Below are 25,369 nucleotides of genomic sequence, written 5' to 3'. Positions count from 1 at the left end.
TTCCATATATGGCCTTTGTTACACTAAGCTGGACTTCTATCATGTTTCAGTATTTTTATCATCAAAGTTTGTGAAATTTTTTCAATTTTTTGTTGATACAATCTTCTTGGTTATACAGCTATTCGATTTTGTTTCTTTCAATATTCCATCTCTAAAGAATCCAGGTTTGTAGGAATTTGTCCATTGCATATAATTACTGAATGCTCTTGAAATTCTTGAATGGTGAGGTCTCAAATTGTAGTAATATCCATCTCCTTTTTTCAAAGTAAATCCGGGGAAAGGTTGCTAATGTTGTTAATCATTTTTGAAAAACCAACATTTGGTGCATCAGCTTTCTTTGCATTTGCTCTAGTCTCTGTTTTGTTCATCTTCATCCTCATCTTCAATTTTCTCCTTCCACTAGAATGGGGGAACTTTTAGGAGGGCAAGGGTCTCATTATATAACCCAGACTTGCCTCAACTTCACAATCCTCCTGGCTCAGGCTCTGATGCTAGGATGCTAGGTTATATCACATCCTTCACCCACTTCATGATAGTTTTTAAAGACTAATATAATAATCACGTAACCTTTTTGTCAAAATACCACACACAGAGAAAGAAAAAGTATCCATAACAACAACACAATTATTCCTACCACTAGTGTTAGCCTTGAAGCCAGGTAGCCAGGTCTATCTCTGATTAACCATACAGATTTAAGTACTTTTTGAAAACCACTTTAAGCTCCAGTTTTTCATCACTTGAATGAAAATAATTTCTATGTGACAGACTCATTATATAGATGAAACCAGATACAAATACAAGGCCAGCCACATCATAAATGCCATACCACCGGGTCAACATTAGCATTAATAATCACTCTTGAGCAGACTGGTGAGGTTTGAGCCCCAAAGAGTCACAAAAGGAGTAAAGAGGTGAGGATGGCATTGGTACATAAGGGGCGTGGGGAGACACATTTATCCAAAACTTGAAACCACTGTAACATGACTACTAAACAAAAATGGGACAGAAAAAAATGAGGGGGGTCTGATGCAAAATTTCAAACCTGGTAATTTACTAGTTTTCATCCTCCAGGATGTGGCCATGATGGGCTTAGACAAGCAAGGTATTAGTGGAGGGATATACTTGTGAAGGTGAGCCTGAGATAGCCCTCAGGACACATGCAGATCTCTGAGGCAGAGAAGGAGGCATGTCTTAGATTGCAGAGAAGTTCCAACAGAGTTTCTACAAGTTTGAGGCTGAGTTCCCCACAGTCAACAAGCAGAGGGATTTGGGGTCTTACAGAGTCTGCCTTGCTGTCCTACCCCACTGCAGAAACCATGGTCTCTGCAGAGGACATGGTACAATGAGAGTCAATAGCCTGGGCATTCTGTCACTTCGGTCACAGCCACAAGAGACCACTTATTCACGGCTGCTACAACTGAGACCCTGAGAAAAAGATGTAGCCTGAGAAAAAGATGTAGCCATGAATACTGGATATTCATCTCACAAAATCCCAATTGCCCTGACTCACATTCCCACAGCTTCATATGACTGCCTGGATGAAATTGATGGAATTCAGGGGTTGGAAGGAAGAGGGAGAACCAACCTAGAAACATAGCGACGGGGAAAGGACACTAGCTAAGATCCTCACACTTCAACTTACCGAATCAGCCTTCCCACAGAAAGATGGGAAGGGGTTTATCAGCTGTAGTAGTTCCCTGGTAGAATTATCGGGATCATTTTCTATACTATGGTATTGTCTGTAAAGAGTGAAAGTTTGACTTCTTACTTTCCAATTTGTATCCCCTTGATCTTCTTTTGTTGTCTTATTGCTCTAGCTAGAATTTCAAGTACTATGTTGAATAAGTATGGGAAGAGTAGACAGCCTTGTCTTTTTCCTGATTTTAGTGGAGTCGCTCTGAGTTTCTCTCCATTTAATTTGGTGTTGGCTGTCAGATTACTGTAAATTTCCTGTATTACATTTAGGAATATTCCATGTATTTCCAATCTCCCCGAGACCTTTGTCATGAACAGGTGTTGGATTTTGTCAAAGGCTTTTTCACCATTTAATGAGATGATCATGTAGTGTTTTCTTTCAATTTGTTTATATGGTGGATTATATTGACAGATTTTCATATGTTGAACCACTCTTGCATCTCTGGAATGAAGCCTACTTGATCATGGTGGAATTTTTTTTCTACTGTGTTCTTGAATTCGGTTTGCCAGTATGTTATTGAGTATTTCTGCATCAATGTTCATGAGGGAGATTCTTCTGCAATTCTCTTTCTTTGTTGCATCTTTGTGTGGTTAGGGTATTAGTGTGAGTGTACCCTCGTAAAAAGATACTGGCAATGTTCCTTCTGTTTCTAACGTGTGGAATAATTTGAAGAATATTGGTATTAGCTCTTCTTTGAAAATCTGTTAGAATTCTGTGCTGAAACCATCTGGTCCTGTGCTTTTTCTGGTTGGGGGATTTTAATGACTGTTTCTATTTCCTTAATGGTTATAGGTCTATTTAAATTGTCTATCTGGCCTTGATGCAATTTTTACACATGGTACCTATCCAGAAAATTGTCCATTTCTTTTGGATTCTCCAGTATTGTGGAGCAGAGGTTTTTGAAGTATGACCTAATGACTCTCTGGATATCCTGGTTGTTGTTGTTATGGATACTTTTTCATTTATGATTTTGTTTATTTGAATGCTCTCTCTTTACCTTTTGGTTAGGTTGGACAAGGGCTTGTCTATCTTGTTGATTTTCTCAAAGAACCAAGTCTTTGTTTCATTGATTCTTTATATTGTTCTCTTTGTTTCCATTTCATTGATTTCAGCCCTCAATTTGATTATTTTCTGGCATCTGTTCCTCCTGGGTGTCTTTGCTACTTTTTGTTCTAGAGCTTCTAGGTGTGCTGTTAAATTGCTAGTGTGAGATTTCTCCAACTTCTTTATGTGGGCATTCAGTGCTATGAATTTTCCTCCTAGCACTGCTTTCATAGTGTCCCATTTTCTCAAAGAACCAAGTCTTTGTTTCATTGATTCTTTATATTGTTCTCTTTGTTTCCATTTCATTGATTTCAGCCCTCAATTTGATTATTTTCTGGCATCTGTTCCTCCTGGGTGTCTTTGCTACTTTTTGTTCTAGAGCTTCTAGGTGTGCTGTTAAATGGCTAGTGTGAGATTTCTCCAACTTCTTTATGTGGGCATTCAGTGCTATGAATTTTCCTCCTAGCACTGCTTTCATAGTGTCCCATAAGTTTAGGTATGTTGTACATTCATTTTCATTGAATTCTAGGAAGTCTTTAATTCTTTCTTTATTTCCTCCTTGACCCATTGGTGATTAGGTTGAGCATTATTCAGTTTCCATGAGATTGTAAACTCTGTAGTTTTTGTTGTTGTTGAAATCTAACTTTAAGCCATGGTGATCCAAAAAATAGAGGAGGTTATTCTCAAATATTATTAAGGACCCACCTTAATAATATTCTTCCCAGGGGCCCAGAAGAGAAGCTATGAAGAGAACAATTATTGTTTTGGAAATGAATCTAAGGAAACCAAGCTCTTTATTTTTCTGTCTACTTTATGCCTCTGGGATAAAATCCTGTCTATAAAGCTACAGTTTTGTTCTTGTGCCTACCTCCTTTCTTGCCTGATTTATCTCTATATTTATCTACTGTCCCCTCTAAGTTTTATCTTAATTATCTCATCTTAATTCTGCCTCACCCTGGCCTTCTCATCTCGTCCTTACTCATCTAGTACTTCCCTATATTCTCTTCTTCATCTTCCTTCTTGTCCTCAAGTTCTCTACTCAAAATCTTCCTCTAAGTCTCCTTATACTTCTCAGTTCTCCCCAAGTCTCTGAAGTATTCAGTGACAAAGCCAAGTAACAGCAACCCTCTCTCACAGTAAGGTCATCAGGCTTGAATTCCTACAGAGTCATAAAGGCAGGTAAGAATTTTCCTGAAGTAGTGACTATCAGGCTTTCTTTCACAGCACAAAAAGGAAGTGGTAAAACAGGAGGTCAACTGAGAGCTAATGATTGGTTATTATATTTTAAAAGGGGGGATTTATATACTCAGTCTGCATTCCTAGAAGTGGTTAAGTAAGAAGTTAGAAGTCTATAATATTAGTAAAGTTGTATAAAAGAGGAGGGTCTCTGCTTAAATTGCACAAGAAATGAAGCTATCTACCTAACCTAGGAGACATATGTTGTTTCTATAAGTGTGTTACATTAGTTCAGGATATTGTTTGGCCTTGGATGCTTGATAGGTATTTTAGATAAATACACTGTTAGGAGTTCTTGGAAGCACAAATAGCAGTTCAAGATTTGAAAATTGAAATTAAGACAATAAAGAAGACACAAACTGAGGTAATGCTGGAAGTGGAAAATCTGAGTAAATGAACAGGAACTACAGATGCAAGCATAACCAACAGAATGCAAGAGATGGAAAAGTAGATCTCTGGCATTGAAATTATGATTGAGGAAATAGATTCATCAGTCAAAGAAAATACTAAAGTCAACAAAGCCATGACCCAAAATGTCCAAGAAATTTGGGACATCATGAAAAGACCAAACCTAAGAATAATAGGGATAGAAGAAGAAGAAGAATACCAACTCAAAGACAGAAAAAATATATTCAACAAAATCATAGAAAAAACTTTCCCAACCTAAAGAAGGAAATGCCTATAAAAATACAAGAAGCTTCCAGAACACCAAATAGACTTGATCCAAAAAAAAGCCCCCTTGCCACATAATAATCAAACCACTAAACATACAGAATAAAGAAAAAATATTAAGAGCTGCAAAGGAAAAAGGCCAAGTAACATATAAAGGCAGACCCATAAGAATAAAACCTGACTTCTCAATGGAGACGATAAAAGCCAGAAGGTCCTGGACAGATGTTATGCAGACCCTAAGAGACCATGGATGCCAACCCAGACTATTATACCCAGCAAAAGTCTCAATCAAAATAGACGGAGTAAACAAAATATTCCATGATAAAACCAGATTTAAACAATATCTTTCCACGAATCTAGCCATACAGAAAGCACTAGAAGGAAAAATCCAACCCAAAGAACTTAGATACACCCATGAAAACACAGGCAATAGATAGTCCCACGTCAACAAATACCAAAGAAGGAAACACACAACACTACCACCAAAAAATAACAGGAATTAACAATCACTGGCCATTAATATCTATTAATATCAATGATCTCAATTCGCCTATAAAAAGACACAGGCTAACAGAATGGATATGAAAACAAGATCCATCTTTCTGATGCATACAAGAAACACATCTAAACTTCAAAGACAGACACTATCTCAGAATAAAAGGCTGGGAAAAGGTTTTTCCAATCAAATGGATGTAAGAAGCAAGCTGGTATAGCTATCTAAATAAAACAGACATCAAACTAAAATCAATTGAAAGAGATTGGGAAGGACGCTACATATTTATCACAGGGAAAATCCGACAAGATGAAGTCTCAATTCTGAATATTTATGCCCCAAATACAAGGGCATCTACATTTGTAAAAGAAACATTACTAAAGTTTAAATCACACATCAAACCCCATACACTAGTAGTGGGAGACTTCAACACCCCACTGTCACCAAAGGACAGGTCTGCCAGACAGAAATTTAACAGAGAAATAAGGGAACTAACAGACACTATGACTCGAATGGACTTAATAGATATCTACAGAATATTCTACCCTAACACAAAAGAATATACCTTCTTCTCAGCACCCCATGGAAACTTCTCCAAAATTGACCACATGTTTAGTCACAAAGCAAACCTCAGCAGAAACAAAAAAATTGAAATAACCTCCTGTATCTTATTGGACCACCATGGCTTAAAGTTAGATTTCAACAACAACAAAAATTACAGAAAGCCTACAATGGAAACTACATAATGCCCAATTGAATCACCAATGGGTCAAGGAAGAAATAAAGAAAGAAAGGTTTTCTAGAATTCAGTGAAAACGAATGTACAACATACCCAAACTTATGAGACACTATGAAAGCAGTACTAAGAGGAAAACTCATAGCACTAAATGCCTACATAAATAAGTTGGAGAAATGTCACACTTGTGTCTTAACAACTTAACTGAAAGCTCTAAAACAAGAAGAAGCAAACTCACCCAGGAGAAACAGATACCAGAAAATAATCAAATTGATGGCTGAAATCAATAAAATGGAAACAAAGAGAACAATACAAAGAATCAATGAAACAAACAGTTGGTTCTTTGAGAAAATCAACAAAATAGACAAGCCCTTATCCAAATTAATAAAAAAAAAGCAGAGAAAGAGCATCCAAATAAACAAAATCAGAAATGAAAAGGGAAACATAACAGACAATGAGGAAATCCAGAGAATCATCACCTCATACTTCAAAAACCCATATGTAGCTAGAGTTTTCCTGCCTGGCCCACAGTCAGGACAAATCTCTCTCACCTGCCAGTCCCACAGCCACTCAGACCCAACCAAGTAAACACAGAGACTTATATTGCTTACACACTGTGTGGCCATGGCAGGCTTCTTGCTAACTGTTCTTATAGCTTAAATTAATCCATTTCTATTAATCTATACCTTGCCACATGGCTTGTGGCTTACTGGCATCTTCACATGCTGTTTGTCATCGCGGTGGCTGGCAGTGTCTCTCCCTCAGCCTTCCACTTCCCAGCTTTATTCTCCTCTTTGTCCCGCCTATACTTCCTGCCTAGCCACTGGCCAATCAGTGATTTATTTATTGACCAATCAACAACACACTTGACATACAGACCATCCCACAGCACCCGTACCCCACAAATTTGGAAAATCTAAAAGAAATGGATGATTTTCTGGATAGGTACCAAATACCAAAGTTAAATCAAGACCAGATAAACTATTTAAATAGGCCAATGACCCCTAAGAAAATAGAAACATTCATTAAAAGCCTCCCAAGCAAAAAAAAAATTTAAAAAAAGCCCTGGACCAGATGGTTTCAGCACAGAATTCTAACAGATTTTCAAAGAAGAGCTAATACCAATACTCTTCAAATTGTTCCACACAATAAAAACAGAAGTAACATTACCAAATTCTTTTTATGAGGCTACAGTTACCCTGATACTCAAACCACACAAAGATGCAACAAAGAAAGAGAATTACAGAACAAAATCCCTCATGAATATTGATGCAAAAATATTCAATAAAATACTGGCTAACCAAATTCAAGAACACAGTAAAAAAAAATTATCCACCTTGAACAAGTAGGCTTCATCCCAGGGATGTAAGGATGGTTCAATATGTAGAAATATGTCAATGTAGTCCACCATATAAACAAACTGAAAAAAAAACACATGATCATCTCATTAGATGCTGAAAAAGCCTTCGACAAAATCCAACACCCTTTCATGACAAAGGTCTTGGAGAGATCAGGAATACAAGGAACGGTCCTAAACATAATAAAGGCAATTTACAGCAAGTCAACAGCCAACATCAAAGTAAATGGAAAGAAACTCAAAGCGATTCCACTAAAAGTAGGAACAAGACAAGGCTGTCTACTCTCCCCATACTTATTCAACATAGTACTTGATGTTCTAGCAGGAGCAATAAGACAACAAAAGCAGATCAAGGGGGTACAAATTGGAAAGTAAGAAGTCAAACTTTCACTAATTGCAGATGATATGATAATATACATAAATGACCCCAAAAATTCTACCAGGGAACTCGTACAGTTGATAAACTCCTTTGGTAAGGTGGCAGGATACAAGGTTAACTCAAAAAAATCAGTAGCACTCCTATATACAAATGATAAATGGGCTGAGAAAGAAATCAGAGAAACATCACCCTTTACAATAACCACAAATAATATAAAATGCCTTGGGTAACTCTAACTAAGCAAGTAAAAGACCTATAACTTTAAGTCTCTGTAAAAGATATCACAAAATGGAAAGATCTCTAATGCTCATGGATAGGTAGAATCAACATAGTAAAAATGGCAAACTTACCAAAAGCAATCTACAGATTTAATGAAATCCCCATCAAAATCCCAACACAATTCTTCACAGACTTGGAATGAACAATACTTAACTTTATATGGAAAAAAAAAAACCTAGGATAGACAAAAGAATCCTGTATAACAAAGCAACCTCTGGAGGCATCATTATCCCTGACCTCAAGCTCTACTATAGAGCTATAGTAATAAAAACAGTTTGGTACTAGCATAAAAACAGACACGTGGACCAATGGAACTGAATTGAAGACCTTGACATTAATCCACACATCTATGAACATATGATTTTTGACAAAGAAGCCAAAACTCTACAATGGAAAAAAGAAAGCATCTTCAACAAATGGTGCTGGCATAACTGGAGGTCAATATGCAGAAGACTGCAAACAGATTCATATCTGCTGCCATGCACAAAACTCAAGTCAAAGTGGATCAAAGACCTCAACCTAAATCCAGTTACACTGAACTTGATAGAAGAGAAAGTAGAAAGTAGTCGTGAATGCATTGGCACAGGAGACTGCTTCCTAATATAATACCAGTAGCACAAAAACTGAGAGTAACAATTAATAAATGGGACTTCCTGAAACTGAGAAGTTTTTGTAGAGCAAAGGACACCAGTCAAGAAGACAAAATGACAGCCTACAGAATTGGAAAAGATCTTCACCAACCCCACATCTGACAGAGGGCTGATCTCCAAAATATATAAACTCAAAAATCTAGACTTCAAAATACTGAACAATCCAATTTTATAAATGGTCTACAGAGCTTAACAGAGAATTCTCAACAGAAGAATCTCAAATGGCTGAAAGACTTTTAAGGAATTGCTTAACATCATTAGTCATCAGGGAAATGCAAATCAAAATGACTCTGAGATACCATCTTGCACCTATCAGAATGGCTAAGATCAAAAACACTGAAGAAAGCTTATGTTAGAGAGGATATGGAGCAAGGGGAACACTCCTCCACTGTCGGTGGGAATGCAAACTTGTACGGCCACTCTGGAAATCAGTATGGCAGTTTCTCAGAAAATTGGGAATCAACCTCCCTCAAGACCCAGCTATACCACTCTTGGGCATATACCCAAGGAATGCTCAATCATATCACAAGGACATATGTTCACCTATGTTCTTATCAGCATTATTCGTAATAGCAAGAACCTAGAAACAACTTAGATGCCCCTCAACTGAAGAATTGATAAAGAAAATGTGGCACATATACACAATGGAGTACTACTCAGCAGAAAAAAAAATGACATCAGGAAATTTGTAGGTAGATGGATGGAACTAGAAAATATCATCCTGAGTGAGGTAACCCAGACTCAGAAGGACATAGTATGCACTCACTCATAAGTGGATACTAGATATGAGGGAAGGGATGGCCAGACTGCAACTCACAGCTCCAGAGAGGCTAGCTAACAGGGAAAGACCGTAGGAGGGACACATGGATGGCCCAGCAAAGGAGAAGTGGATGAGATCTACATGAGTGGACTGGGAGTGGAGGGCTGGCAGAAGGCGAGGAGTGGGAGATGAAAATATAGGGAAATGGGAGGGTAGAGCGAGAACAGGGACAGAGTGGGAGGCCAGGGAGGGAGATACCATGATAGATGAGGACATCATGGGAATAGGAAGAAGCAGGGGCTAGGGAGGCTCTCAGGAATCCACAAGGATGACCCCACCTGGGAGTGCTGGCAGTGGTCTAGAGGGTTCCTGGACTGATCTACTCTGGTGACAGATCTAGTGAATACCCTAACTGTCATCATAGAGCCTTTGTCCAGTGAATGATGGAAGCAGATGTAGAGATCCATGGCCAGGCCCAGGCTGAGCTCCAGGAATCCAATCAATGAGAGAGAGGAGGGATTCTACAGTCGGGGGACATTGAGATCATAACAGAAAGATGTGCAGAGATGACTGGCCACACTAGTGGAAGCCCATGAACTATAGACTAATGACTGTGGAGCCCCCCTGGGATTGGACTAGTCACTCTGAATATGGAGGACGGTTGTTTGGCTCAAACTGTTTGGGGGGCACCCAGACAGGGAGATCGGGGTCCATTCCTGGTACGTGGGCAGGCTTTTGGGAGCCCATTACCAGTGGTGTGACGCCATGCCCAGCCGTGGTGCAGTGGGGAGGAGCTTGGACCTGCCTAGGCTCAGTGTGCTGGGCTCTGCTGACTCCACATAGGAGACCTTGATTGGGGGATGTGGAAATGTGGGGTGGCTTGGGAGGGAGGGCTGGGGTATGGGAGGAGGGAGGATGCAGGATCTATGGGTGGTATGTGGAGTGAGTAGAAAATTTATTAATAAAAAAATGAAAAAAAATTCTAAGTTGGAAACAATGTTTTCAGCATGACAACTCAGTGGTTATTTAGTCTTTTGAAATATTCTAAGTCCATGTTTATATGCTGCGTAATCTCACTCCAGTTCTAAAGTTCATCATGTGGAGTATATTTTCAATGATTTGAAATTTTTGCTATGATACTTTAACTCTCAACGTATTTTGTGGTTAATTTCTGTAATTTATTTTTTATAACTGATAACTAAAACTCAATACAATTTTTTTAGGGAAAATAGTTATGTTTTCCACACAATAGTGATTATGACTCACAAAATATAATTAATTTCCATTAAAATCAGTATTTTCATATGTTATTAGTTGCTAGCTTTAGTAACATAAAAATAATCTTAGTATTTTTCAAAAAGCAATGATTAAGAAATTAGATAAATAAGACAATGTTTTTATATGAAGCCACTGTTGTTCATTACATAATTATTTTGAGTTCTTTTCCTTTGTCACTTGTCTTTTAAATAAATTAATTCTCAGTCCAAAAAAAAAGCCTTTACATCCAAAAGCATTAATGTATTTAATTAGTCAGGAGACATAGTTGATTATTGAGAACAGCCAATGTAAAGTGAATTTCTTTTAATGAAAGAAAAGAAAAAGGTTATTCTGAAATATTTTTGAACTATCTTTTATTCAAAATTGTATAGCAAGGCAAACTATTTTTAGACCTGGTAAGTAGAAATATAATCTAAATGATCTCAAAGGATAATTTGGACTAAACCCTAGAAGTAAGAGGCATGGCACAATTTAAAGTGGGAAACTTAAACATTTTTAAAATGTCATGGGTGAAGTAAGAAATTTATTATGTTAATATTCAGCATACTTAGCCTGTTTCTAAACATAGTTATGGTATAGAGAATTTGATAAGTTATAAGATGATCAAGCTTTAACTTGTATCCTAATAACTATCTTCAATAGCCTATAATTTACATATGACTTATCCTTAACAATGTACAGTTTAGGTCAGGCAATCATGTGCATTTTTACAATGACTACTGATGTTAAGCATGTTTTTGTTTTTTTGGTTGTGAGACAGGGTCTCACTATATATGCCTGGCTGGCCAGCCTGGAATTCCCAGAGTACTGTGATCGAAGTTGTGCACCACCATGCCTGGCCCATAAGCATTTTTTTCTTTTTTTCATTTTTGATTTTTTGAGACAGAGTTTCTCTATGTAGCTCTGACTGTCCTGGAACTCACTTTGTAGTTCAGACTGTACTGGAACTCACAGAGATCGACCTGCAAAAGACTCCTGAGTGCTGGGATTAAAGGCATGTGACACTATGAATGACTCCACAACAGTACTTTTTTTAATGGTTTTTTTTCCCCGACAGGGTTTCTCTTTGTAGTTTTGGTGCCTGTTCCGGATCCCACTCTGTAGACCATGCTGGCCTCAAACTCACAGCTATCTGCCTGCATCTGCCTACAAAGTGCTGGGATTAAAGACATGTGCAACCACCACCAGGCTCCCATAGCATTTCTTTATGTGTTGTTCTAGTTAGCTTTCCAGTTACCCTGATAAAAATGCCACAACCCAAACCAACTTGGCAGTTAGGGGTTTATTAGGCTTAAATGTCTTGATCAGGGTGTGTCATTGAGGGAAGTGCAGGCAAGAACCATGGGGAGATCTTCCTGGCTTGCTCCCACAACTTGCTCAGCTGCTTTTCTTACAGAGCCCATAAGAAAGGGGCTATCTGCAAGGGGATAGTACTGGGTCCTCCTCCACCAAACAGTAATTAAGAAAATGCATTTCCGGCCAACGTGATGGAGGTGATTCTACAACTGAGGATTTCTCTTTCCATGAGAATTTAGTCTGTCAAATAGACCAAAACTAAGTAGCATGTCTTTATTGGTCATCTGTTCCTCTTTCTTTAAAAGGAATGTCAGGTCTTTTTCTTCTTTTTGGATTGAGCTACTTGTGGTTTTTATTGTTACTATTGTTGAACTGTGAGAGTTCTTTATATATTTTGGCCCACATTCAGATGTACAATACATAACATTTTTTGGCACTTGAAAGTAGTCTTTCAACTTTCTTGATCCGTGGTCTAATACTTGTTAATAGTGCTTTAACTGGCATACCAACTGTATGTAATCTGGAGAAATAGATTGTGATCTTTGATGTCTGTGTACAAAACAGAATGATTAAGTCAACTATTTAACATGCATTATCCCATTTATCTCGCATTTATTATGGAGAGACATTGGAAATTTGTCTTGGCTACTCTGAAATATACATTGCAATTGACTACAATTCTCTATGGGTTACTTCTAATCTTACTTACTTACTTATTTATAATATATACAGTGTTCTGCCTACACACCAGAAAGGGACACCATATTTCATTATAGATGGTTGTAAGCCACCATGTGGTTGCTGGGAATTGAACTCAGGTACTCTAGAAAAGCAGCCAGTGCTCTTAACCCCTGAGCCATCTATCCAAACCCAGTCCAGGGATTATTTCCTGCAGGCAAACACTAATAGAAACTGCTTGGTGGAAGGTCAGGTTGTTGTTCACATTTAAGGTTAACTTGCAGACATAGCAATGATCATTTACCATATGTCCTATTACAGGGAAATTGAGACAGGAAACACAGTCACTGAGTATGAGTCACATAGGCCATAAGTGGCACAAGCTAACTGTTCACAGCCACATCTCCAGCCTCCCCACCACGGAGACCTATTAGGTGACACTCACTCTTCTAGATCATTTCATAGACTCACGATTCTTATAGGACTCCCTGATTCATGTCAATCAACATTAAATCCCTGACAAGAATAGCCCACCTGTGGCCCCGCCCGACCTAAATGTCAGCCAGATCCTGAGCTCTGTGAGATCTCTGACAGGCTGTCAGGTTTCTCATGGAAGCTCAATGGGAAGACTAATCATAACCTGTCTGTAGGAGAGCCCTGAACAGCAAAGGCTTGGAGGACTCTGGTCTACACACAGCAGGGGAGGTCAGTGTAGCTAGAGGGACCCAAACCTTGTGTCTGAAGGAAGGCAAAGGTTCAGTGAGGACCAGGAGATAAAATGAGGTCTCTGATTCCAAGTCTTGAGTATGACCATCACCAAACACTGCAGCTCAGTTCACTCACGAGAAAGTCCTTCCTACTCCCATACACAGCACAGGAGGCCCCATTATCTCTGAGCACTCAGCCACTCCATCTACCTGTAATTTGCTTCCTTCTGATTCTTTAAGGTTCTGGGTTCACTGTGAGTTAAGAGACTATCTCTGGTTGTAAGAGGCCTTTGCAAGAATCAGAAGTACCACACAGGGCAATCATCTCTCTGTGGTCAGTACAGCACTGTTACCCAAGCCCAACATCATAACCAACAATTCCAATCCCATGGAGGGTGAGGACTCAGTAGTATTAATGTGTGAGCCTGAGACTCAGAATACAGCCTACCTGTGGAGATTAAATGACCAAAGCCTCTCAGGAGAGAAAAGGCTGAAGCTTTCTGAGGAAACAGGACTCTCACTTTACTCAGTGTTGTGAAGACTGACACAGGACCCTATGAATGTGAACCTGGAACTCAGTGAGGGACTCCCCAAATGACCCATTCTCTCTGAACATTACCTGTGAGTATTTTCTGTTTCATCCTGGTCCCAACTGCCTAAATACAGAGGGCTAGATCTACCATACTCGGTTCCAGTCCCCTGGGTTCATGACACAGACCTACCATACAGATACCTAGACTGCCAGGACATCTCGTTCTGGGTCAAGCATAGGTGGACAGGCCAAGCATGGAGCTTGAATGAGATGCAGGGACTTTTGCCTAGAGAGGCTCAGTGTGATGGAGACGGGGGGACATGTCAGACTCAGGCTCAGTGCACACATGAGTGTGCAGTGGGGATATTTGTGTGTTGTGCTTGAGATAGATCAGGACTTGTGCATGCTGAATGAGTACTCTTGTACTAATCTCCTCCCCAACTCTGGGTAGGGCCTGATCAACTAAGGTTAAAGCACAGCTCAAAGAGATACTATGTCCTTTTACAGACAAGGAATTCCATTTCCCTCTGCTGACATCATATATGACATTATTCTGTTTGCTCCAGATGGTCCAGATGTCCTGATCATATCCCCCTCAATACTCATTTCCATTCAAGGACAAACCCCAACCTCTCCTGCCATGCAGATGCTAACTCACCTGCACAGTACTCTTAGTTTGTCAATAAAGAGCTCCAGTCATCCTCCTAAGAGCTCTTTATCCCAACTTCAATACTAATAATAGCAGATCCTATTCCTGTCTTATCTATAACTTTTTCCCTTGAGTCAACGGGACCAGAGTGAAGAACTATAGAGTTCTTAGTAAGTGGATCTCTGAAATATCAGTATCAGGTTTGGAGTGGTGTCTCTTGGCTTTTTGGAACGTTACAGAAGCATTTAATTTCCTGACCATGTCTATAGGAACAAGCAAAACTCAGTCTTTCCCCAAGCCTCCTGCTCCATCCCTATGTCTAATGACCTCCTGGTGCTCTGATTTCTCGCTGATAGGGATGGAGCTTGCAATGTGAGGAGGAGGTTCTCCCAGTCTTGGAAAGCCTTCAGTTGTGTGAGGGACTTTCCATGGTTAGGAGAGCCTCAAGGTCAAGATTTCCTTCTGTGCCTAACACAAGCTTTCCTGTCCCTCCATTTTCATTATGGCCTCCATGACCTACAAGGAATGCCCAGGGCTTTCAACTGTGCTCACATTCTTATTCTCCAAATTGGAGGAGAAAATTCCCCACAGATGGGGACTAGACCTCTGCTCACAGGTCTGTTCCTGTTTCATGGGTAGGGTGGCTGGCTCAGCTCTGATTCCATGGGATGGGAAAAGTGGATGGAGAAGGTGCCTGGGAGCCCTGTTCTGAGTCAGGGTGAACCATGTCACTGACAGTCGATGATGCTCTTTTGCTTACTCTTTTCAAGCTTCAAAAAACAAATGTCAGCTGAGTGTAGTGGCACACATCTTTGATGTCAGCGCTGAGGAGGGAGAGGCATGTAGATAGTGTGAGTTTGAGGCCAGCCTAGTCTACATAGCAAGTTCCAAGCAATCTAGGACTGTACAGTGAGACCTTGTCTCAAAAAATATTAGTACTGAGGAATAGAGTGGCAGGCTGTGGTCAGCACTGTGATTACTCACTTCTTCTCTGTTGTATTTAATCCATATCTATGGGGCAGGAAATACATTTTTTTACGAACAGAAATTCTTCAGTTAGGGATTTCTCCCAGTCCTGAGGTCTAGGCTTTATAATACCTTTAATAATAGCTGGGCCATTTTCACCCCACAACAAATTATTTAATAAAAAATAAACAGAAGGCTATTTCATAAAGGAGGGACCTGACTGTCCACACTCACAGAAAGTGTGAGTAAGAATTTCCACAAAGCCGGGCGGTGGTGGCGCACACCTTTAATCCCAGCACTCGGGAGGCAGAGGCAGGAGGATCTCTGTGAGTTCAAGGCCAGCCTGGGCTACCAAGTGTGTTCCAGGAAAGGCGCAAAGCTACACAGAGAAACCCTGTCTTGAAAAACCAAAAAAAAAAAAAAAAGAATTTCCACAAAAATCATTCCTCCCACCTATAATATCTGGACATGTGGGCTGAAGAGGCTCCCAGTGTAGAATCTACACAAATACCCTGAGTTAGGGTCACCGTTATTGATCTCAGTAGGAGTAAGTTTCAGCTCTCTCCTTACAGACCATATCTTGAACCTAAACATGTGATCTTGCAGAGGGCCACTTCATTCTATGAACCCTGTGAGCTGGCTGAGATCTCTGAGGGTGAAAGACTCTCAGCTGGTCCCCTCCATTGTTTCTCCACAGAGCCAGTGACTCCACCCTCCATCCAAGTCACCAACTCCACAGTCAAAAACCTGATCTCTGTGTTCCTGACATGCTTGTCAAATGGCAATGGGATCTCCATCCATTGGCTCTTTCAAGGTCAGAGTCTAGTGATCACAAATAGAATGAGGCTGTCTGAGAATAACCACACCCTTCAAATAGACTCTGTGAGAACTGAGGATTCCGGGGACTATCAGTGTGAAGTATCCAATCAAGTCAGTTCCAAGAGGAGTGACCCCATCCAGCTGGACATAATACGTGAGTGACCTCTGTTGCCTCCTTACTCCATAGTGTTGGGGTGGGGGCAGTTTCTTTATCAACAGAGTGCAGAATGTGTCAAAGTCACAAGGAGAAAAACATGGTTCAAGATACAAATACAGCCAGCTTGGTGATGGATACATGTTAATCTCATGATAACACACCAAGCAAGCTGAGCACAGTGCTGCATGCCTTTAACCCCAGCACACCAGAGGCAGAGGCAGCTGAATCTCTATGAGTTCCCAACCACCCTGGATTTGTAGCCAGTTTCAGGTTAGCCAGAACTACATAGTGAGACCCTGTCTCAAAAGGGAGAGAGAGCACGAAGCTGGAGACATAGAAGTACAAGGCCAGCTCAGATTACATTGTGAGACCCGGTCAATATTAACAACAATAGATGTCAATAGAGCAACTAGAAATGCAAAATGCTTAAGAGTCAGACACAGAGTCAACCCTCAGAATCTAGGAAATTATTCCTGTTACTCTACACCTCCTTTACACATTCAAATCTTCTTTAGATTATTTTTAATACCTAATATGAATATAGTTGTTAGGTGAAGGCTTAACTTCATTCTTTCACCTGGATATCTTATTTTCCCAACATCCCTTGTTTAACTGATTATTCATGCATCATTGAACAATCTTAGCAGCCTGATCAAAACTCATTTGGTCTCAGAGGGTCAGATGGACTGCAAGAATGCCTTCCAAGTTGTGTAACTCAGGAGGACAACTCTGTTTCACACCAATTAATTCAAAAGCCAGCAGAAATGAATGTTTTTAACAAACATAAAAAGTGACAGATGAAATGCTGGATATGCCAAGTGTGCATATCTGACACACATTATAATATATATGCAAAACTGTGCCCCATAAACACACATATTGATCATATCAACTAATCTTTAAATTAATCATGGCCAGTGTGCCTGAGCAATTCTGGGCTTTCCGATTCTATTTCACTGATCTGTATGTCTGCCTTTATGTCAGTAGTAGACTATTTTGATTGTTGCAGCGTTGTACTAAAATTATGAAATCATGTCGGTTATTCAGAAATGTTACGCCTTTTTTCAAGATACTTTTAAAAACAGGTATCGTGTAGCTCACTCTAACCCCAGCTCTTGGGAGCAGAGACAGGTGGATCTCTGGGAGATTGTGGCCAGCCTGATCTATATAGTGAGTTACAGGATAGCTAGAATAGAATTTTCTATTTCTGTGCAAAATGCCACTGGGGTTTTGATCTGATGTGCATAGAAGTGATATCTATTGTCATCTGTTTTTAAAAATGTCTTTCAGGCAAGCTGGCCTATTCCTGTGATTCTAGCCACTCAAAAAGCTGAGGCAGGAGTACCAAAGTTCTAAGAGTGACTACCACAGCCAATTCAAGGCCAGCCTGATTAATTTAGTGACATCCTGTTTCTAAATAAAAATTAAAAGGCAGAGCTTAGAGTATAGCTTAATGGTGGACCATTGCTTACCATGCACAAAGCCCTGGGTTCAATCCCAGTACTACAGAACAACAGTAATAATGAGATTAAGTCTTCCAACCCATCAACCCCAATGGATGTCATTTCTTGTCTTTTTTCATCATCTCTTATTTGGGAGTTTGCTGGATGTAAGACTTTTTTCTCCTTCGTGGAATAAATTCTAAGTATTTTATTCTTTTGGTGATCTCATAAATAAATACTTTCTTAATTTCCCTTCCAATTTTTCACTGTTAAGGCTGGGTCTATTGCTCAAGGGCTGAACAATTGCTGGGCATGCTCAAGGCCCTAGGTTCAAGCTCCACTACAATGAGGAAAAACAAAAATCAAATTGTTCATGGTCAATATTAGTATACAGAAATACATCTCATTTTGGCATGTTCTTTTCATTAGTCAACAATTTTGCTCATTTAGTTTGGAAAACTTTTTGTACACTGTTAAGTTTTTTCTATAACAATTTCTTGTCATATATCCCAAGAATCTTGAACAGCAGCATGCTGTGTTCTTCCTGATCTTAGAGAGAAAGAGTCAGTCTCCCCATTGAATGTGATGTTGACTGTAGGTTTCCATGTGTGGCCTCTGTTACACTAAGCTGGACTTCTATCCAGTTTCAGTGTTTTTATCATCAAAGTCTGTGAAATTTTGTCAATTTTTTGTTGATTCAATCTTATTAGTTACATAGCTATTCAATTTTTTTTCAATATTCCATCTCTAAAGAATCCAGGTTGGTTTATAGGTATCTGTCCATTTCATCTAGGCCACCCAACAGTTCACATGTAATTACTGAAATCTCTTGAAATTCTTCATATTCTTGAGAGTGGATGGTGAGGTCTCTAATTTTAGTAATATCCATATCTATTTTTCAAAGTAAATCTGGGAAAAGGTTGCTAATGTTGTTAATCATTTTTGAAGAGCCAACTTTTGGTGAACCAGCTTTCTTCGCAGTTACTCTAGACTCTATTTTGGTTATCTTCATCCTCATCTTTAGTTTTCTCCTTCCACTAGCTTGGGGGAACTTTTAGGGGGCAAACTTCGCAATCCTCCTGGCTCAGGCTCTGATGCTAGGGTGCTAGGTTATATCACATCCTTCACCTACCTCATCATAGTTTGTAAAAAAAATTAATATAATAATCAAGTAACCTTTTTGCAAAATACCATACACACAGGAAGAAAAAATGTTAGCCAAAATTATTCCTACCATTAATGTTAGCCTTGAAGCCAGTTAGCCAGGTCTATCTCTGATTAACCATACAGATTTAAGCACTTTTTATAACCACTTTAAGCTCCAGTTTTTCATCCTCTGAATGGAAATAATTTCTATGTGACAGACTCATCATATAGATGAAAACAGATACAAATACCGGGCCAGTCACATCATAAATACCATACCATCTTGGTCAACATTAACATTAATAATCACTCTTGAGCAGACTAGTGGGTTTGAGCACCAAATGGTTACAACAAGGAGTATAGAGGTGAGTATGGCATTGGTACATAAGGGGCGTGGGGAGACACATGTTATCCAAAACTTCTAACCACTGTAACATGGCTACTAAATAAAAATGGGACAGAAATAAGGATGGGGGTCTGATGCAAAATTTCAAACCTGGTAATTTACTAATTTCATCCTCCAGGATGTGGCCATTACGAGCTTAGACAAGCAAAGTATTAGTGGAGAGATATACTTGTGCAGGTGAGCCTGAGATAGCCCTCAGGACACATGCAGATATGCTCTCTCTGGAGGCAGAGAAGGAGGCATGTCTTAGATTGCAGTGCAGTTCCAACAGAGTTTCTGCACGGTCGAGCCTGGGTTCCCCACAGTCACCAAGCATAGGGGAGTGGGGTGTTACAGGGTCTGCCTTGCTTTCCTACACCACTGCAGAAACCATGGTTTCTGCAGAGGAGCTGGTACATTGATAGTCAATAGCCTGGGCCTTCTGTCACTTAGATCACAGCCAAAAAAGACCACTTATTCATGGTTGCCACACCTGAGACCCTGAGAAAAAGGTATAGCCATAGGAACACTGGATATTCAACACACAAATATGCAATCACCCTGTCTCACATTCCCACAGCTTCATGTGACTGTCTGGATGAAACTGATGTAATTCAGGAATTGAAAGGAAGAGGGAGAACCAACCTAGAAACAGAGCCATGGGGAAAGGACACTAGCTAAGCTCCTCACACTTCAACTTACCCAATCAGTCTTCCCACAGAAAGATAGAAAGGTGTTTATCAGCTGTAGAAGTCTCCTGGTAGAAATTTCAGGGAAACTTAAGTTTACTATCATATCATCTTCAAATAGGGAAAGTTTGACTTCTTCCTTTTCCAATTGTATCCCCTTGATCTTCTTTTGTTGTCTTATTACTCTAACTAGAACTTTGAGTCCTATACTGAATAAATATGGGGGGGGGGGGAGTGGACAGCCTTGTCTTATTCCTGATTTTAGTGGAATTGCTTTGAGTTTCTCTCCATTTAAATTAATGTTGGCTGTCAGCTAGCTGTAAATTGCCCTTATTATGTTTAGGAATGATCCTTGTATTCCTGATCTCCCCAAGACCTTTGTCATGAAGGGGTGTTGGATTTTGTCAAAGGCTTTTCCAGCATCTAATGAGATGATCATGTGGTTTTTTCTTTCAATTTGTTTATATGGTGAACCATCCTTGCATCTCTGGAATGAAGCCTACTTGCTCATGGGGGACAATTTTTTTGCTGTGTGTATTTTTTGCATCAATGTTCATGAGGGAGATTTGTCGGCAATTCTCTTTCTTTGTTGCATTTTTGTTTGGTTTGGGTATCTTGGTGACTGCAGCCTCATAAAAAGAGTTTGGTAATGTTCCCTTTGTTTCTATTGTGTGGAACAATTTGAACAATGTTGGTATTAGCTCTTCTTTAAAAATCTGTTAGAATTCTGTGCTGAAACCATCTGATCCTGGGCTTTTTCTGGTTGGGAGATTTTAATGACTGTTTCTATTTCCTTAAGGGTTATAGGCCTATCTAAATTGTTTATCTGGCCTTGATTAAATTTTGGTATATGGTACCTATTGAGAAAATTGTCCATTTCTTTTAGATTTTCCAATCTTGCGGAGTAGGGTTTTTGAATTCTAATGATTCTCTGGATTTCCTCATTGTTTGTTGTTATGTATCCCTTTTCATTTCTGATTTTGTTAATTTGTATGCTCTCTCTGTGCCTTTTGGTTAGTTTGGACAAGGGCTTGTCTATCTTGTTGATTTTCTCAAAGAATCAACTCTTTGTTTCATTGATTCTTTGTGTTGTTCTGTTTGTTTCCATTTTGTTGATTTCAGCCCTCAATTTGATTATTTCCTGGCATCTATTCCTCCCATGTGAGTTTGCTACTTTTTATTCTAGAGATTTCAGTTGTGCTGTTAAATCACTAGTGTGAGTTTTCTCCAACTTCTTCATGTGGGCATTCAGTGCTATAAATTTTCCTCTTAGTACTGCTTTCATAGTGTCCCATAAGTTTAGGTATGTTGTACATTCATTTTCATTGAATTCTAGGAAGTCTTTAATTCCTTCCTTATTTCCTCCTTGACCCATTGGTGACTAGGTTGAGCATTATTCAGTTTCCATGTGTTTGTTGACTCTGTAATTTTTGTTGTTGTTGAAATCTAACTTTAAGCCATGATGGTTCAATAAAATAGAGGAGGTTATTCTCAAATATTATTAAGGACCCACCTGAATAATATTCTTCCCAGGAGCCCAGAAGAAAAGCTATGAACAGCAACAATTATTTTTTGGAATTGATTCTGAGAAAACCAAGCTCTTTTTTTGTCTGTCTACTTTATTCCTCTGTGATAAAATCCTGTCTACACAGCTACAGTTCTGTTTTCATGCCTAGCTTCTTTCTTGCCTGATTTCTCACTATATTAATCTAGTGTTCCCTCTAAGTTCTATCTTAATTCTCTCATCTTAATTCTGCCTCATCTAGGTCCTTCTCATCTTGTCCTTGCCCACCTAGTACTTCCCTATCTGGCCCTTCCTCATCTTGAAGAACCAAAACACCCCATTTCAAGCAAGCCCCTCACCACAGCTTGAAATTGGCCTTAGTTTTAACATTCTCAGAGTTGCTGACATAGGTCCCAAGAATTCAAAATTACAAAGTCAGGATGTTTGAAGGACTATCTGGTAGCAAATGATTAACTTCAGAATGTCCCAGTGCCAGAATTAGTCTATAAAGTTTGACAAACAACCAGTCAAAACTGCAAAGTCAGATAACACATAAATTTTGGCCTGCCCCTAAAACTTGAGCCAATCAGAATTGTACCCATACTAGCACCCCTAACTGATGTAACCTTGTGATTTTTGCCTTTAAAAACACCTTGCAGAGGGGTGGGCACCTCCTCTAGGCTCTGCTTCATTGGGTGCTCAAGGAGGTTCCTGCCATGCTGCTTGAACTGCTCTAATAAACCTGGCTTTTGCATTTCAATGGGTTTATGTCTCTTGTGGTCTCTTGTGACCACATCCCGGGATTTGGGGGAATGCCCCAGAAACCCAGAACCCTGAAGGTTTACACCGGCCGATTGATTAAGTCTGTCTGCCTGTCTTGCCTATTTATTGTTTCTGATTTCTGTTTCTCCTTTCGATTTCTGATGCTGCTTTCAGGTGTCAGTATCTGAGAGGTTCTGCTTTGGCTGACATGCAGTAAAAGCAAACCTGGAGAAGTCAGGAGACATATCTTCTCCTCATCTGGGCAGGGGTCTTGAGTCTGAGGCCACTTTGCCAGCTTCCCATCTATGTATCCGAGAACTCTGGGGATTGGGAGACTCTGTTGACTTGTCCCTGTCCCATCTGTAAGATCTTTGGCAAAACTGAGGCTCCCTCTCTGGAAATCTGTTTGCCCGAACCATCTTTCAGCTGCTGCAGAACTCTGCTGAAGGCCCTAGTTCTTCTGTTTTGTCTGACTGTCTTGTTGATAAGTTTGGTCTCTTAAATTTCTGTTCATTTTTTGTCTGTACACATACCAGGTCAAGCCATGGGAAACACTTCTTCATCCCTCCTTGACCTGGCCCTAGCTCAGTGGAAGGATGTAAAGGAGATTGCTCATAACAAGAGCGTAAATGTTAAGAAAAATAAGTAGATAACTTTTTGTTCTTCAGAATGGCCTGCTTTTGACATTGGATGGCCAAGGGAGGGGACCTTTGACTCTAGGATCATACACAGAGTTGAGGAGATCCTGTTCAGGCCATGAATGGGCTACCCAGATCAAATCCCCTATATAGTTGCCTGGAGGGGGCTCATTGAGGGGTTGGAGGGACCCCTCCCATGGGTCAAACCGTTCCTGCTTCATCCACCCATGGTCCTGGTCCCAAACCTACTGCCCCTTTGCTAGCATCTTCCCCCTCACAGGTGCTTCCTGTGAGACCCAAGGAAGGTGACCCAAAGCCCTGTGTCATTTAAGGAGAAACGGAGGAATCTGAACTTTTCCTCTACCTACTCTCCTCCGCTTTCTCCTACTCAGCCTGCCAATCTCCCACCCAATCCACAGCCCCAACAAGAACCACCTTTACAGTGGCCAGCTCAAGCAGCCCAAAGCTGAAGAGGAGCCACTCCACAGCTGGACACTGGCATGGTCCTACACCTCAGACCTTCAAGACCAGTGAGTGCTGATGAAAACCAACCCTATAATTGTTGGCCATTTGCAATCAGTGACCTGTACAAATGGCACAAACAGAATGCCTCATTTTCCAAAAACCTCCAGGATTAAATTAATCATTTAGAAACTGTTCTTTTTACCCACCAGCGCACTTACAATGATTGTGGTCAGCTTCTAAGCATCCTGTTCACCACTGAGGAGAGGAATAGAATCCTGGAGGCTGCCCAGAAATTGGTTCCGTGTCCCATAGGAGCTCCCACTACTAATAGAGTGATAATCAATGCTTATTTTCCTCCCTCCCATCCTGATTGGGACTATAACATGGCACAAGATATGGAGAGGCTCCATGTCTACAGCTGGGCTCCATTGGCAGGTCTCAAAGTGGCTGCACAGGTGTCGACCAATATGGCTAAGGTTTATAATGTTAGGAAGGAGGCAAATGAGAGTCTGGCCGCCTATCTAGAGTGCCTACTAGAGGCCTTTAGGCAATACAAGCCATATGATCTTGTTGCTGAAGAATCAGCTCAGATGACAATGTTTGCCTATATCAACCAGGCAATTCTAGATATCAAAAGATCGCTGGAAAGATTAGGCAAAAAGAATCTTAGGGAATTAGTGGCAGTGGCGGAAAAGTTTTGCCATAAGAGCAAGACAGGTGAAAAGTAAAAAAAGGCAAGAGAAAGGGAGGGTACAGAAGGAAGAAAAACAAGAAAAAAGACAGGAAAAAAAGTTTAGCGAGAATACTAGAACAGCAGGTCCAGCATAGAGAAGAGTTAAAAAATAGTCCTCCTGGCAGCAGGATTTGGACCAACTGGACCATCCTAGCATGAAACCAGAAGACCCCAGCCCAAGCCCAAGGTAGGAAAAAACCAATGTACATATTGCAAAGAAGAAGGCCATTGGGTAAAGGAATGCCCCAAGAATGGAGGGAGGACATCCATGACTACTCATGTACTCCTCACAGCCCTGGAGAAAGACAGTGACTAGGGGAGACAGGGCTCAGGTCCCCTCCCTGAGCCCAAGGTAACACTGAGAGTGGAGGGGAAACCAATAAGATTCATGGTGCAAACAGGGGCAGAGAACTCTGTCCTCCTGACATTGGGTGGAGCTACGTCCACCAAGAAAACATGAGTATAGTGCACCATGGGCACTAAACCTTAATCATGTACTACCCGAAGAACAGTGGACTTGGAAATGGGATGGGTAACGAATTTGTTCCTAGTCATTCCAGAGTGTCCCTACCCACTGCTGGGCCAAGATCCAGTTATCGGATGAAGGGGCTCAGTTATTCCACCAAAACAGGAAACCAATTCAAGTATTGATGACTACTAGCATGAATAAGGAACACAGACTTCACCAGAAACCTGCAGCTCCTCAGCCAACCATAAAAAATGGCTATGGGAGTTTCCACTGGCATGGGCAGAGACTGGGCATATGGGATTGGTGAAACATAACTCTCCAATATATGTGGAGGTAGTGGCCGATGAAGACCCAGTCAAAATCCTCCAATACCCCATGTCTTCAGAAGCAAAGAAAGGAATAACACTCACCCCATATAAGGAGGTTATTGGCACTTGGGGTCCTAAAGCCAGTTCAATCTCCTGGAATACACCATTATTACCAAAGAGTCTCATACCAATGACTACCAACTGGTCCAAGACTTAAGAGAGGTAAATAAAAGAGTAATAGACATACAACCTACAGTGCCTAACCCCTATACCCTACTAAGCACATTGATCCAGACCAGCAATGTATTCAGTTCTGGATCTGAAGGACACCTTCTTTAGCCTGCCCTTGGCCCCCAAGAGCCAGCAATATTTGACCTTTGAATGGCATGATCTGGAAATCGGAGTCAGCAGCCAGTTGACTTGGACTAGATTGCCCCAAGGGTA

The 25,369-nt window shown here is 40.3% G+C and overlaps 1 protein-coding gene across 1 annotated transcript in view; it reads left to right on the top strand.

Moving 5' to 3' along the window:
• Positions 1-25,369, top strand: part of LOC131924779 (carcinoembryonic antigen-related cell adhesion molecule 1-like) — an 88,438-nt gene that overhangs the window by 27,075 nt on the left and 35,994 nt on the right. The window contains exon 5 of the mRNA XM_059280072.1: positions 16,106-16,381. Within this exon, the coding sequence (XP_059136055.1) occupies positions 16,106-16,381 (276 nt within the window). The remainder of the gene's footprint in view (positions 1-16,105; positions 16,382-25,369) is intronic.

The sequence above is a fragment of the Peromyscus eremicus genome, chromosome 1 (genome assembly GCF_949786415.1).
Source record: "Peromyscus eremicus chromosome 1, PerEre_H2_v1, whole genome shotgun sequence".
Classification (NCBI taxonomy): Eukaryota; Metazoa; Chordata; class Mammalia; order Rodentia; family Cricetidae; genus Peromyscus; species Peromyscus eremicus.
Note: the sequence above shows the minus strand (reverse complement) of the source record. Positions and strands in the feature narration are given on the sequence as shown.